The sequence below is a fragment of the Lagenorhynchus albirostris genome, chromosome 16 (assembly GCF_949774975.1).
Source record: "Lagenorhynchus albirostris chromosome 16, mLagAlb1.1, whole genome shotgun sequence".
Classification (NCBI taxonomy): Eukaryota; Metazoa; Chordata; class Mammalia; order Artiodactyla; family Delphinidae; genus Lagenorhynchus; species Lagenorhynchus albirostris.
The window spans coordinates 14,134,194-14,149,208 of NC_083110.1; the positions used below are offsets into that span (position 1 = coordinate 14,134,194).

Sequence of the window (15,015 nt, forward strand, 5' to 3'; positions counted from 1 at the left end):
GGCTTGAAGAAAAGAGAGGTCCTTTCAGAAAAGCTTATCTCAATACAAAGGAGTAACTCGTTTGGAGTATCTAATCCAATCCTGTGAGGTAGCATGATGCTTGATGTTAACAGAGACCTAAATTCTAAACTTTCTAAACTTAAAAGGAAACGTCTTCATTTACTATTAAGGGGTAAGGAAATCTCCTCCTTATCTGGATTTTGATAGTCATAACAGATTCACTGAGAGGGACTTTAAGACCGCTGGAATCCCGGAGACTCCTTTGGAGTTATAGTGACCAAGAGAAGTTGCTAAATATTTTACGGTACTTTGACCTTGTTCCCACTCATATTAATGTCCTAGATTTATCTTCCCTTTACTGGATTTTTCCTCCTCCTCCTTTTTTTTTTTTTTTAAATGAAAAGTAGACATGAATGCTTCAGTTCATTTTGGAAATGTGCCTTTATGAAGGACTTCAGAGATATTTTTCTTTCTTTTTTAAAAATGACCTTCAAATAAAAACAATAGACTTTTCAGACAACAAAGCCCAAAGCAAGTAACATCAGACTGCAGTATGGTCACAAAAAGACCAAAGAGACCTTCTGAAGCGGGGTGGCCAAGTGCTAAAAAAACTTAAAACATTCTAAGAGAAGGTAAATTAAGTATTATTCAGGAAGACAACAATCAAAGCGGCCCAAGGTTGGAGAGCACAACAGAATCTGCATCCAGCAAACGTCCAGTTTAACTAGCACTGGTTGTTTTAAATAAAGTACTTCCTGGGGGGAACCACGTGGCCACGCAGAGTGCTTTTCTTGACATCAGGAAACAATGCTGTTTGGGGTTGCTCTTTTTTTTGGTCTTGTCTTTTTTAGACACAGTGCAGAACCCAACACATCTCGAGGCCATATTATGTGATTTTTTGTTGATTTACGAAGCAGAGATGGGTTTGGGAAAGGAAATTGTACTGAAGTTGAACTGAACTGCACTAGTCTTGGTTTACCTGCCATATGCAAAACGCCTGTCTTTGTGATGATCGCCGAAAGTATCCCAAAGCCTGAGAGAAACGCTCACTTCGTCAACGACGTCCCGGGAACGCTCCAAGACCTGCAGGAGAGACAGCACCCATGCTCACTGGCAGTCAGAGGCTCCCCCTCAGAGCCCCCGGGACGCACTTGCATTTAGCGTTCTCCTTCTATCTAACAGGACTTAGCTAAGTCCTAATTCTGTTCCTGGAGCCGCGTGCCTCAAAAGCCCTCCCTCAGGATACCATAGCCACACTCCAAGTCGGCCTTCTGGCTTTTGTTTTCTCTTGTGACACTAAAAAGTGAGTTTTGTCTCGAATATACAAGTTAACCCCTTCCCCTGCTTTTAAAAAATCAGACTGGCTGTATTCAGTTGCCTGTGGTAAACTGTAATGGAAAAGAATATAAAAGAATGTATACATAGGTATACCTGAATCACTGTGCTGTACAGCAGAAACTAACACAACATTGTAAAGCAACTAGACTTTGATAAAAAAAAAAATCAAGTAACTAGCAATCCAAAAAAATAAATAAAAATCAGACTGCCAACAGCAATGATGTACCCTTAGGATTCTAAAGAAACGCCGTCTGTCTTACCTCCTGGCAGACCCGGTACTGGTCAATGGCCCACACTGTGGGGACGTGGGTGGCCAGCAGCTGGTACTGTGTCAGCGTCGTATTACACGCTCTGGCGCAGATCAAGCGCGTCTTCCCCACGGCGTTGTCTCCCACGACCACGCACTTGATGGTTTCCACGTTGGGTCTTTCGTAGTCCATGTCAGTGTCCATTTATAAGACTCTAGAAGAAGAGAGCGGACACCACATTCAAGACACTGGTGCTTTCCAGAGCGGTCAAAGATGGGAGGGGGCCAGGCGGTTTTCCCTTGGTCCAGGTACTTCTTTGGAGGTACCCAGGCAGAAGCCAGAAGTTTGGAAGTTCCTACTAAGCCAAACTGAAACTCAACTTTTCTTTTTATATCTCACACAAGTACAAAAACACCGGATTGTTATTTTGACCCCAAACGGTTGATTCCGGTTAACATGTTATTTTCTCCTTGGTTTTCTCTAAACACAACCTGCCTACTGGAGCTCCATCCAGGCGAGTCAGGGCTGCTTGCACACATTTCTAGCTCACTAGCTAGTCACGTCAACCCGCTAAAGAGACTGGGCACCTGCAGGTTTAACCTTACACATTCGGTCATAAGCAGCCTTTTCAGTATGAGTGTCCGTTACAATCTTCCAGTGATCCAAGATCTCTCATTAAAAAGCAATTTCCTGTACGTTCTAAACTATCCTGGTGACTTAGGGGAGAATCCAAAGTGTGAGCAGAAAGGGACTACTTGACTTTAAAGAAGAGTGAACTGTAAGTGTGAGATTGGATACATTATTATTATTATTTTAATTAATTTATTTATTTTGGCTGAGTTGAGTCTTCCGTTGCTGTGTGCCGGCTTTCTTTAGTTGCGGCAGGTGGGGTTGCTCTTCGTTGCGGTGCGCAGGCTTCTCATTGCGGTGGCTTCTCTTGTTGCAGAGCACGGGCTCTAGGCGTGCAGGCTCAGTAGTTGTGGCGCACGGGCTTAGTTGCTCGGAGGCATGTGGGATCTTCCCAGACCAGGGATTGAACCCGTGTCCCCTGCATTGGCAGGCGGATTCTTAACCACTGCGCCACCAGGGAAGTCCCTTGATACATTATTAAAATTAATTTATCCTTACACTCATTCACTAATTTTTATTAATCAAATTCATTAAAAGATATTCTTAAGAGGAGCACTATAAAGAAAGATTTTGAAAAAAATTCCCTTCCTCTCTGTTTTCAGAGAAGAAATCTGGAGCATGTGGTAGAGAATGATTTTACCAGAATGAGGAGCTACTTCAGAATCTTCCTGAAACCATCAAAAAGGGTTAAAAGAGGGTTGCTGGGTGAGGGGTGAAGAGGCAGAGGAAAGCTGCTGGCAGCTCTGCTTCCCCAAAACAGGAACCCCACAAGTTGCAGAGCGGACTGCTTCCCGGTAGCAGCTGGATGGGTGGCCAACCATGCAAGATTTTAATGTATTATGATTGCTCTTCTGAGGAAGTCTACTGTTAAACTGAGAAAACTGTTGGATGGTCATTTTCTTAAAAAGAGTCCATAATGGTCTTAACAGCCATGGTAAAAAAAAAAAAAAAAAAAAAAAAAAAAAAAAAAGCTCAGAGTAGGGCCTAATACATAATTGGGAATCAAAACATGTTAAAAAAATTTTTTTTAATAAATTTATTTATTTATTTTTGGCTGCGTTGGGTCTTTGTTGCTGCACGCTGGCTTTCTCTAGTTGCAGCAAGCGGGGGCTACTCTTCCTTGCGGTGCGCAGGCTTCTCATTGCGGTGGCTTCTCTTATTGCGGAGCATGGGCTCTAGGCACATGGGCTTCAGTAGCTGTGGTGTGCGGGCTCAGTAGTTGTGGCTCGTGGGCTCTAGAGCGCAGGCTCAGTAGTTGTGGCGCACGGGCTTAGTTGCTCCGTGGAATTTTCCTGGACCAGGGCTCGAACCCATGTCCCCTGCATTGGCAGGAGGATTCTTAACCACTGTGCCACCAGGCAAGTCCCTCAATACATGTTTAATTCAATTGACTTAAGAAAAATGATAATTTGGATAATATGAGATTAAGGGTATAGAGGGAGAGATAGAAGAAGAATGTTAAAGAAGAATGCTTTTGTACAGTTAGGACCATCTGAATGTGGATAACACCAGCACAGGAGGTGTTAAACCCGAGGCTGGAGAACTATCTGGCATGAATTGAGTGGAGTGATTCAAGGAACAGATGTGTGGTGAGGTTAAGATCTGATCCTACACCCGTGAAGAGGCTTAAAATAGATACCTGTCCCCCACCTGGTAAATGCTGATTTTGAAGGTCTTGGGTGGGAAATGAGTCTTTAAATATCTCCAATTCTGGTGATTAGCCAGGTGTGGTGATTCCCAAAATCAACCTCTTTAAAATCCAGCCTTAAAATTCTATGATTGTATTAGTTCTCGATTTAATACTGTAATGTGGCAGAAGCATTACTTTGGCATCAGACGGGTGGTGCTTAAATTCTAGAACACTTGGCAGTGTCTGGAGGCATTTGGCAGTGTCTGGAGGCATTTGGCAGTGTCTGGAGGCATTTGGCAATGTCTGGAGGCATTTTTGGTTGTCACAATGGGTGTGGAGAAGGGCTACTGGCTTCAGGTAGGCAGAGGCCAGAGATGCTGCTAAACATACTACAATGTACAGGGCAGCTCCCACAACAAAGAATTATCTGGCCCCAAATACCAACCCTGCCTTGGATGGATGAGAGTTTGAATCCTGGTCTCTCTGCTTTCTAGTCATTTCTTTGACTTTAGGCAAGTCAGCGGCACTATCTGAGCCCTAGCTTCCTCGTCTGTTAGATGGGAATGACAGTACCCATCTCCTAATGCGGTGAGGGTTAGGTGAACTGATGTTTTCAGTCCCCAGGGCCGTACCTGACACACCGATGGCTTCAAAATTATAATCATCATGCTGAAATGAATACTTTTAGATGACAACAAAATTGAGTCAGGTGGAAGACCAGGATTAGATGCAAAAATCATAAACTTAATCATCATAAAGATCTATAAAAAGGATACATTTTAGCAGAGCAATTAAAAGGTAATTCATTGAAAACTGCAGCACATAAATACAAGATGGAGCACAGCTGACCCGATGCAAAGAAGGCAGAGAAAGTTCTGGGTGGGGAGGGGGAGAGAGGAAGTCGCAGTTAACTGAAGGATAACAGAGTGGCAAAGGTACGTTAAAAATATTTTTATGGGGCACTTCTAGATCCTAGAACAAAAGTGGTAGGACTTCACAACAGTCTTTGACAAGATTCTGGTGATATTGCCATGGGGTAGCCTATGTCAGAAAAAACCAGGTTCCATTTGGAGTCTCACAACTCTGGAACCTGAGGTCTATTACTCTGAATGTCCTAAGTGACATGAAAACTTTATACTTTTGAGTGAATTTTATTTTATTTTTTAGATAGATAAAAGTCAAAGAGAACCAATCCATAAAATTGGGGAGAATGTTTGGATTTAGTAAAAATTCAGACATGACACAAAAACTGTAACATTGGTTTTCTCGTTGGCTTGCAAACTTACTCTGACAGCATCCCCCCAAAGAGGAGTCCCCCAAATAATTTGGATAGTGGCAGCTCAGGTGGAACAGCTGTGTAGCTTTTACAGAAGATGACTTGGAGGGGGATAAAAGCCCTTCTGGTTTTATATGAAGGCCATGATTACAAAAATATCATCACTTTACTTATTTATAGACACATCTCATGCACAGTCCTAAAAAGAATTTCTGCATCAAAGGTGAGAATAACATCCCTTGGTCCTCTCATCTCTAGCAATCTGTGCAAAACCGAAGTGACTGCCAAAGGTGCTGAACTCTGTGCAAAGGTGACAGCGTATAAGGGAAGTGAAAGGCAGGCAGAGTTAAATTCTCATAGCCCGGATCATGCACTCTACATGGGGCACTTCCAGGAAGAGTTTGCTGGCTTTCCAAAATCCGAGGCTCCAAATCTTTCCTTTTGGGTAGAAATTTACTTAGTGGTAGTTTAAAAAGTACTTTAAGAGTATGACGTCACAGCCAAGGGTGTAAACTCCCGCTCTTCTTGTACTGTAAACCAAGTATTCATCCGTTACACATAAACCCATAAACATTACATTACGGTCTAATTATAAAAATATGCAATTGTATACTCTTTTGCTTGTTATGGGCTCAAACTTATCCATATCTAGCACTCTTACGGTTGAATGCGCGCGTACGACCATCTGGATAATGACTCTCTGGTTTCTGATTTTTATTCACTGGGAAAAGAGAGTAATAAATATTCCTTCAACATTGTTAATAAATTTCGCCACCATAAATCCTGCTGATCTATGAAGATACCCTTTTGCCTTTAGATCCATATCTGGGGAGACAAGGAAGGTATAAAAGGGAAAGAATAGCTAGGCGGAAGTGTTACTGGTAACCTGATACTGTGGCAGCTCTGTAATCTCACTCAAAACCGACTTGAACTTTATTTCATACTTTCACTGAATCTTCAGGACATGGATGCTGACAGTTAAAAATGCTGCCTGAAAAATCTACTTGTACACTCTCTAGAAGTCAGAAGTTTATTTAAAAACAGGTAAGTGATAAAAATAAGAAATGAAAGAGGAGAAATAATACCTGATACTGCAGAAATAAAAAAAAAAACATAAGAGAATACTATTCCAACAAACTGGAGAACCTAGAAGAAACTGACAAGTTTATAGAAATATACAGCTCACCAAAACTGAATCAAGAAGATATAATCTGAACAGACCAACCACTAAAAATGAAATAGAGTCTGTAATAAAAGAAAAAATTCCTTGCAAACAAAAGTCCAGGATGGGATGGCTTCACTGAAGAATTCTACCAAACATATAAAGGAGAACTTATACAAATCCTTCTCAAACTCTTCCAAAAAACTGAAGAGGAGGGAACCCTCCCAAAGTCATTCTATGAAGCCACCATCGCCCTGATACCAAAACCAGACAAAGACACTACCAAAAAAATTATAGGCCAACATCCTTGATGAACATAGATGCAAAAATCTTCAACAACATATTAGCAAATTGAACCCAACCACACATAAAAAGGATCATACACCACAATCAAGTTGGATTCATCCTAGGGTCACAAGGCTGGTTCAACATACATAAAATCAATGTGATACACCACATCAACAACAGAAAAGACAAAAACCTCTGTTGATCATCTCAACAGATGCAGAAAAAGCATCTGATAAAATTCTACATCCATTCATGATAAAAACTCTCAGCAAAGTGTGTATAGAGGGAACATATCTCAACATAATAAAAGCTATTTATGACAAACCCACAGTCAACATAATACCCAACAGTGAAAAGCTGAAAGCCTTCCCACTAAAATCTGCAACGAGACAAGGATGCCCAGTCTCACCACTTTTAGTTAACATAGTATTGGAAGTCCAAGCTACAGCAATCAGACAAAAAAAAAAGAAAAAAAAGAAATGTGTCCAAATTGGAAGGGAAGATGTAAAATTGTCTTTACATGCAGATAACATGGTATTCTATATGAAAACCGTAAGGACTCCACACAAAAACTGTTAGAACTGATGAACGAACTCAGCAAGGCAGCAGGATACAAGATTAACATACAGAAATCTGTTGCATTTCTTTACACTAACAATGAAATATCAGAAAGAGAAAGTAAAAAAAAAAAAAAAAATCCCTTTAAAAATCATGTCCAAAAAAAAGATACACAGGAATAAACCTGACCAAGGAGGTGAAAGACGTACGTACTGAGAACTATAAACATTGATAAAGGAAACTGAACGTGACTGAAAGAAATGGAAAGATAGTCCACGCTCTTGGATTGGAAGAATTAATATATATATTTTTAGCTTCATTTTTTATTGGAGTATAATTGCTTTACAATGTGATGTTAGTTTCTCCTGTACCATGAATCAGCTATATACATACCTATATCCCCTCCCTCTTGCACCTCCTTCCCCATCTCCCATCCCACCCATCTAGTTCATCACAGAGCACCAAGCTGAGCTTCCTGTGCTTTACAGCATGTTCCCGCTAGCTATTTTACGCATGGTAGTGTATATATGTCAATCCTAATCTCCCAGTTCATCCCACCCTCCCCTTCCCTCCCTGTGTCCACATGTCCGTTCTGTACATCTATGTCTCTATTCCTACCCTGCAAATAGGTTCACCTGTACCATTTTTCTACATTTCACATGTATATGTTAATATACGATATTTGCTTTTCTCTTTCTGGCTTACTTCATTCTGTATGACAGACTCTGGGTCCCTCCACATCTCTACAAATGAGCCAATTTCGTTCCTTTTTACAGCTGAGTAATACTCCATTGTGTATATGTATCACATCTTCTTTATCTATTCATCTGTTGTTGGACGTTTAGGTAGTTTCCATGTCCTGACTCTTGTAAATAGTGGGGCAATGAACATTGGGGTACATGTGTCCTTTTGAATTATGGTTTTCTCAGGGTATATGCTCAGTAGTGGGATTGCTGGGTCATATGGTGGTTGGCAGAATTAATATTGTTAAAATGGCCATACTACCCAAAGCAATCTACAAATTTAATGCAATCCACATCAAATTTTCCACAGAACTAGAACAAATAATCCTAAACTTTATATGGAGGCACAAAAGACCCAGAATTGCCAAAACAATCCTGAGGAAAAAGAACAAAGCTGGAGGCATAACCTTCTCAGACTTCAGAATCAAAGCAGCATGGTATTGGCACAAAACCAGACATACGGATCAATGGAACAGAATAGAGAGCCCAAAAATAAACCCACACACTTAGGCTCAGTTAATCTATGACAAAGCAGGCAAGAATATACAATGGAGAAAAGACAAGTGGTGTTGGGAAGGCTGGAGAGCCGCATGTAAATCAGTGAAGTTAGAACACTCCCTCACATGGTACACAAAAGTAAACTCAAAACGGCTTAAAGACTTAAATATAAGACATGCCACCATAAAACTCCTAGAAGAGAACGTAGGCAAAACATTCTCTGACATAAATCGTAGCAATGTTTTCTTAGGGCAGTTTCCCAAGACAAAAGAAATAAAAGCAAAAATAAACCAAAGGAGCCTAAACTAACTTACAAGCTTTTGCACAGCAAAGGAAACCGTACGAAACAGAAAGACAACCTACGGAATGGGAGAAAATATTTGCAAACGATGCAACTGACAAGGGACTAATTTCCAAAATATACAAACAGCTCATACAACTCAATATCAAAAAAACCAAACAACCCAATCCAAAAATGGGCAGAAGACCTAAACAGACATTTCTCTAAAGAAGACATACAGGTGGCCAACAGGCACACGAGAAGACGCTCAACATCACTAATTATTAGAAAAATGCAAATCAAAACTACAATGAGGTATCACCTAACACTGGTCAGAGTGGCCATCATCAAAAAGTCTACAAACAATAAATGCTGGAGAGGGTGTGAAGAAAAGGGAGCCCTCCTACACTGTTGGTGGGAATGTAAATTGGTGCAGCCACTAGGGAGAGCAGTATGAAGGTTCCTTAAAAAACAAAAGAGAGTTACCATATGATCCAGCAATCCCTATTCTGGGCATATATCTCGAAAAGATGAAAACTGTAATTTGAAAAGATACATGCACCCCAGTGTTCATAGCAGCACCATTTACAATAGCCAAGACATGGAAGCAACCTAAATGTCTACTAACAGAGGAACGGATAAAGAAGACATGGTATATATATATACAATGGAATATTACTAAGCCATAAAAAATGAATGAAATAATGACATTTGCAGCAACATGGATGGACCTAGAGATTATCTTACTAAGTGAAGTAAGTCAGAGAAAGACAAATTTCATGACATCATTTATATGCAGAATGTAAAAAATGTTACAAATGAACTTATTTATGAAACAGAAACAGACTCACAGACATAGAAAACAAACTTATGGCTACCAAAGGAGAAGGGGAGGGGGAGGGATAAATTAGGAGTTTGGGATTAACAGATACACACTACTGTATATAAAAGAAACAACAAGGTCCTACTGTATAGCACAGGGAACTATATTCAATATCTTGTAATAACCTATAATGGAAGAGAATCTGAAAAAGAACATATATGTATGCATAACTGAATCACTGTGCTGTATACCTGAAACTAACACAGCAGTGTAAATCAGCTATACTTCAATTAAAAAAAAAACTGGTAAGTGAACAAGATATTGTGGAGGTTGGGAAGTGAAGGACTTGGTGAAGTGCAGGGAGGCCACTGCTCTGGGTACCGGTGCCCTCCACAAGGCCGGCTTAGAACAGCGTGGTCCCGATCTTCTAGCTCTCAGGTTACGCCATCGGCTTGGTTATCCCGTATCTGCCCCCGCCATTATTACTGCCATCTACTGGACTTCACGTCGCTCCTGCACATCCACCACCAACTCAGTCTTCTTGCCGCGTCCACAGGATGACGCACCCCACACCCAAGCCTCCGAGCTTCTTCGCCTCTTCAGTGCCAGTGACATTCACCACACCGTACTGGGGCTATTCGTACCTTTTGGCCGTGTGCTGGATATCGCTGTCCTTCAGAAACATTTTACCTCTGAAATCTCCAATTCCAAAATCCTACTCTAAGAGCAAAAAATCCTGTCTTTACAGCCCAGTGCTGGGTGAAATATGGCCACGGCAGCGACTCCCATCAGGAGATGGAATCTATTTCCCTTCCTCTTGAATGTGAGTGACTTCCTGGCCCAACCCAAAAGAATGTGGTGAATGTGACGCTGTGTGAGTTCCGGAATGAAGGCCTCCACAGGCCCCGCAGCTCCACCTTCGTGCTACTGGAGCAACCTCAAGGCTGTCCTCTGAGGCCCGCCCAGCAGAAGATGAGGATTCAGTGAGGAAAACCGAGGCAGTCCGGCCCGATGGCCATCACCAAATGCCACATAATGGGAGGCCATCTTGAATCCTCTAGGCCGGCCAACCCTCCAGCTGAATGTTGTTTTATGAGTGAACCGGCTGAAACCAGCTGAGGAATCACCCAGCCAACCTACAGAATCCTAAGAAATAATAAACTGTTGCTTTAGGCCACCAAGTTTCGGGGTGGTTTGTTTCAGAGTGATAGTTAATTGAAACATATACATTATTCTTTGGGAAAATCTCCAGAACCTCGACTCCTCCATTAAAAAATAATATATACATTTCCATATCAGAGGATAGGCCCCTCTTGGATGATCTTTTCTACCTAGGGTTGAGGAATCATGCCAACTCTTGTCTACACCGTCACCCTCAACTTCTTGCACTGCACTGTGCAGTAGGCAAAACAACGGTCCCTCGAAGATGTCCATGTTCGAATCTCTGGGACCTGTGAATATGTTCTGTTACATGGCACGCGGGAATTAGGTAGCAAATGGGACTGAGGTTGCTAACCAGCTGACTTTACTATAATCGAGATTATCCTGGATTATCTGAGTAGGCCCAGTGTAATCACAAGAGTCCTTTACATGTGGAAGAAGGAGGCAAGAAGGAGGCAGAAGGTCAGAGTCGGAGAGAAATAAAGGACGACTCTGAAGATAGAGGGAAGGGCCCTAAACCAAGAAATGCAGGTAACCTCTGGGAGCTGGGACAGGTAGGGAAGCAGATTCTCCCCTGGGGCCTCCAGCAGGAACACAGCCTGGCAACACCTTGATTTTTACCCCGGTGACACCCGTTTCAGGCTTCTGACCTCCAGAACTATAAGATAATACATCTGTTGGTTTAAGACATTTAACTTTGGGTACCTTGTTACAGCAGCAGTAGGAAACTAACACAGCTTGCTTTAGCCGCACAAAATGGCTTTCAAAATTCTAAACATTGGGGACTTCCCTGGCGGCCCACGGATTAAGACTCCGCACTCCCCATGCAGGGGGTGCGCGGTCCATCCCTGGTCAGGGAGCTAAGATCCCACGTGCTGCACGGCAAAAAAAAAAAAAAATTCTAAACGTTGTGTGTACCTCCGCAATTCTTCATCTGCCTGGTGAATTCTATTCATTCCCTAAAATCTTATTCAGATAATACGTCCTCTAAAAAGCTTTCATAATTGCCCCACCTCCCCACAGACTAAATTACTTGCTCCTCTGTACCAATAAATGGTTTTAGGAGAAGCAATCAAAAACATAGATACTCTCTTTCTCTTCCTCTCTCTCTCACTCATTTTTTCTTATATTAGCAAATCACTGAATGGTGGTCTGTGACCTTTTAATTTTTTTCCCTGCAGCTGTAACTTCAAAGTGCCCGTCTTGTTCACTGAATGAATCATCAGCTGTTTCTGGGGTACTAGTATATACGGAAGTGCTTGGAATATATGAGCATACGATGCCCCTCTTCTATAAAGCTGTGTCATGGGTCCCTAATATACTCCTGGGCAAACCATGGGCAAAACAGTGATGGAACCCAACATGACCCTAGCTGCCCTAGGCTGCTTTTCAAAGCATGTTCCTTCCTGTGATGGTTCCCCACACCCACCTTCAGTCCTTGAGATGATGGCCTTTGTGCTGTCCTGTTCTCTTAAGAAACAGGTTCTCAGGACGTCTCAGGCACGTTCGCTTCCTCAGTCACACGACAGCTAGGTGACCATCAGAGTCTTGTCTCCATAACTGAATAATTCAGAGGCACCATGGCTTATAAAACTCTAGATGTTTCCGCTTGTCCCAGGTGGGTGCACATTAAGATAGGGCCACTATCTGAATTCAGGTAAGGGTGCAGATCTCTTCTAACACTAGAAATTCAGACATTAGAGCGGGTGGCAAGGAAAGATTTATCACTTGTCTAAGATGCCTCACTGAGCATCTCCTAATTCCTCCGCATCACCCCACTCTCGGAATATGCCGCCTCTTACTGTCACTTTTTCCGTATCTTTTGTTATATTTGCTACTGCAGTCAAGGCCAGGTGAGCAGTCTGCTTAAAGACAGAAATCTAAGGCCCATAGAGGGGCCTTTGTACTTTAAGCTCCATTCGGCTGTTACGAACAGTTTGAACAGGGCTCTTGCACAGCCACTAAACTTTCTTGTCCTTTAGAAAAGCATATACTCTGAACGTTAAGAAATAATTTAACTTGGTCATTAAAAATACTAGTGGAACAAATTTCAGCGTCTTTGAAGAGTTAACTTTGAAAGAAAAACTGAGAATTTTATATTATTGGCCGGAACAAAAGGGAAATGTTAAGAGTTGCATAATAACTATAGCCAACAGCCAAGTTTCAACTGTGCAGATTTCATTATCCTGAGCTCTTAATCACCAGTCCTAGTGAGGCAGGAGCTGCCTTATGCATTATATAAACATCTCAGCTGGAATGGAGAATGGGTCCAGACCTGGGGAAAGAGACAGTCGGGGCTGGGCTGGGCTGGGCTGCGCTGGGCTTCCCTAAATCAAAACTTCACCGAAATATATCTCCAGGATAATACTGCCTTTCATCATTCAAAGCAACAATATTTTTTCAATTGAAAGTTGTGATCAAAACAAAAAAGAGATTAAGTAATAGAAAAAGCACTGCAGAGAAGTCCAGGGATACAGATAATACAGGGACACTTTTAGAAACATTCACTCGTTCTCAGCAGAACCCTGTAAAGGCCTACACCAGATCACGTTCCTTCCTTTTTAAAAACTCAGTGTCAGTGGGGAAGGTGGGCCAGGATTCGAAATAGACTTCTCCTTCTGTCTATCCACTGCCCTTAATACATGCTGTCTCAGTGAAAAACAACAAATCAGAAACAGCTTAAAAGGTGCATACAAATTCCAGGGTAGGTTTCAAGACCACCGTAAGTAAAGTGTGTGCTGCATGCCTACAAACATGCCAGGTAACCTCGCCTTTGATGTTGACTGTGCCATTATTTCTGCTCAAATGCCCTTTCTCGTGCCCCTGATCCATCCGCTGAAATAGTTCTTAGGACTCGGGCTGTCATAGTTAAAGAAACAGAGGCTGCATTTAGTGAGTGCCAGGCCTACAGGTGGACAGCAGCAGACAGGCCAGGGGTGGTGCTGGCCCTCAGGGACCCTCACAGTCAGGTGGGGAGAGACCACTAAACCTGGGGACATAACTGTACGTTTGATAAGCTCCCTGAGGAAGAACGAAAGGGGTTATGAGAGGAAATGATGGGTGGGAGGTCTCCACGAGGAGGTTCCATGTCCCTGCTCTCAAGAATGAGAAGGGCCCCGTCACGAGATGGGAACGAAGCAGGTGGGAAAAGCTCAAGTGTAGGGAACTGGGGCAAGAGAGGGCTGCAAGGCAGGAAGGGGCCAGGTCACACACGGCCTTTTAGGCCACGGTCAGGAGTCTCGATGTTATTCTCAGTGAAGTGAGAAGCCACTGAGGTGTTTTCAGCAGAGGAATAACAGGTTCTGACTTGCTTTTTTTTTAAAGGATCATTGGTTTCACCGAGACTGCCGTGTGGAGAGCATGTGGGGGGATTCTGAGCAGTGGCCGAGGCCCAGCTAGGAAGCTCCTAAGTTCTCCAGGAGGGAAAGGGTGGCGGCTGGGACCAGGGTGGAATCAGCAGAGATGGAGCAAAGCAGACACATTCAAGTTCATTTTGGAACGAGAAGCACTTAGCACGTTCTCCCTTTATCCTGTCTCCTAGGGTATTTATCAAATTCTTGTGTTGTAATATTCACAGTTAGGCTCACCAAGATGATGCACTTTTGACAACAGAGACTCTTATTCACCTTTAAATCCTCAGATCCTTTCATGGTGCCTTGGCCGTATGTGGCTTGCCGTAAATATCTGTTCACTTGCATATACAAGCACAGTCATTCCACCTTCCTTAGGAAACCTTCCACCTGGGGCTGGCAGAGACCTGGCGCTCGGCTGTCTCTGGTGACTGATAATTAAGCCCATGGCCTCGAAAGCTGCGGCATGTTGCCAAGCCTGCAGAGGAACACGTTGAGGGACATCTGTGTGGCCCATCATGAGAGCTGTCTCTGACAGATGGCAGTGCACCAGCCATGGCTCCCCCAGCAGGAAGAGCATCAGTAACCATGGGAACCACCACGGACCAAGGTCCAGGCCCCTCCACCAAACGGGAAGGCAGGGGGCAGGGAGGAGCCCCGATATAGGCAGATAAGAGTGGCTTCGGGCTGGACCGGATTTAGAAAAATAAAGGAATGTGGTCTTTCACTGTGCTCTAGTGCCTATAGCCAATTTATGAATCTTGATAATATTTATGTATAAGGGACGTATAAAGTTCTCATCCACTTTTAGACTTTGACATCCTAATTCAAGGGATTCCCAACTCTCTTCACTGCTTGGCTGAAAAAGAAGAGGAAAAGGGAGGCATCCACTACATAGGGAGAAAGATTCATAACTGATACGAACATGAGTCTGGAAGACAGAGTTCAGTCTATGCCTACAAGAGCCACATCACAAAAGGCAATTAGCTGGACTTAAGGCAAGTTAGCCATGAAAGCACAGATGCCTTGG

At 42.8% G+C, this 15,015-nt stretch overlaps 2 protein-coding genes across 9 annotated transcripts in view; one reads left to right on the forward strand and one right to left on the reverse strand.

The window, feature by feature from the left end:
* Positions 1–15,015, forward strand: part of CDK1 (cyclin dependent kinase 1) — a 221,929-nt gene that overhangs the window by 118,301 nt on the left and 88,613 nt on the right. The window lies entirely within an intron of this gene.
* Positions 1–15,015, reverse strand: part of RHOBTB1 (Rho related BTB domain containing 1) — a 68,417-nt gene that overhangs the window by 35,068 nt on the left and 18,334 nt on the right. For 5 of the 7 annotated variants that reach the window (XM_060127176.1, XM_060127177.1, XM_060127180.1 and 2 more), the window contains 2 exons: positions 1,599–1,800; positions 980–1,083 (listed from right to left, as the gene is read on the reverse strand). In XM_060127176.1, coding sequence (XP_059983159.1) covers positions 980–1,083; positions 1,599–1,790 — 296 coding nt within the window. In that variant the 5' untranslated portion in view covers positions 1,791–1,800. Of the gene's footprint in view, positions 1–979; positions 1,084–1,598; positions 1,801–10,118; positions 10,215–15,015 lie in introns of those variants that run through there. The other 2 variants (XM_060127179.1, XM_060127181.1) reach the window with 2 other exon arrangements.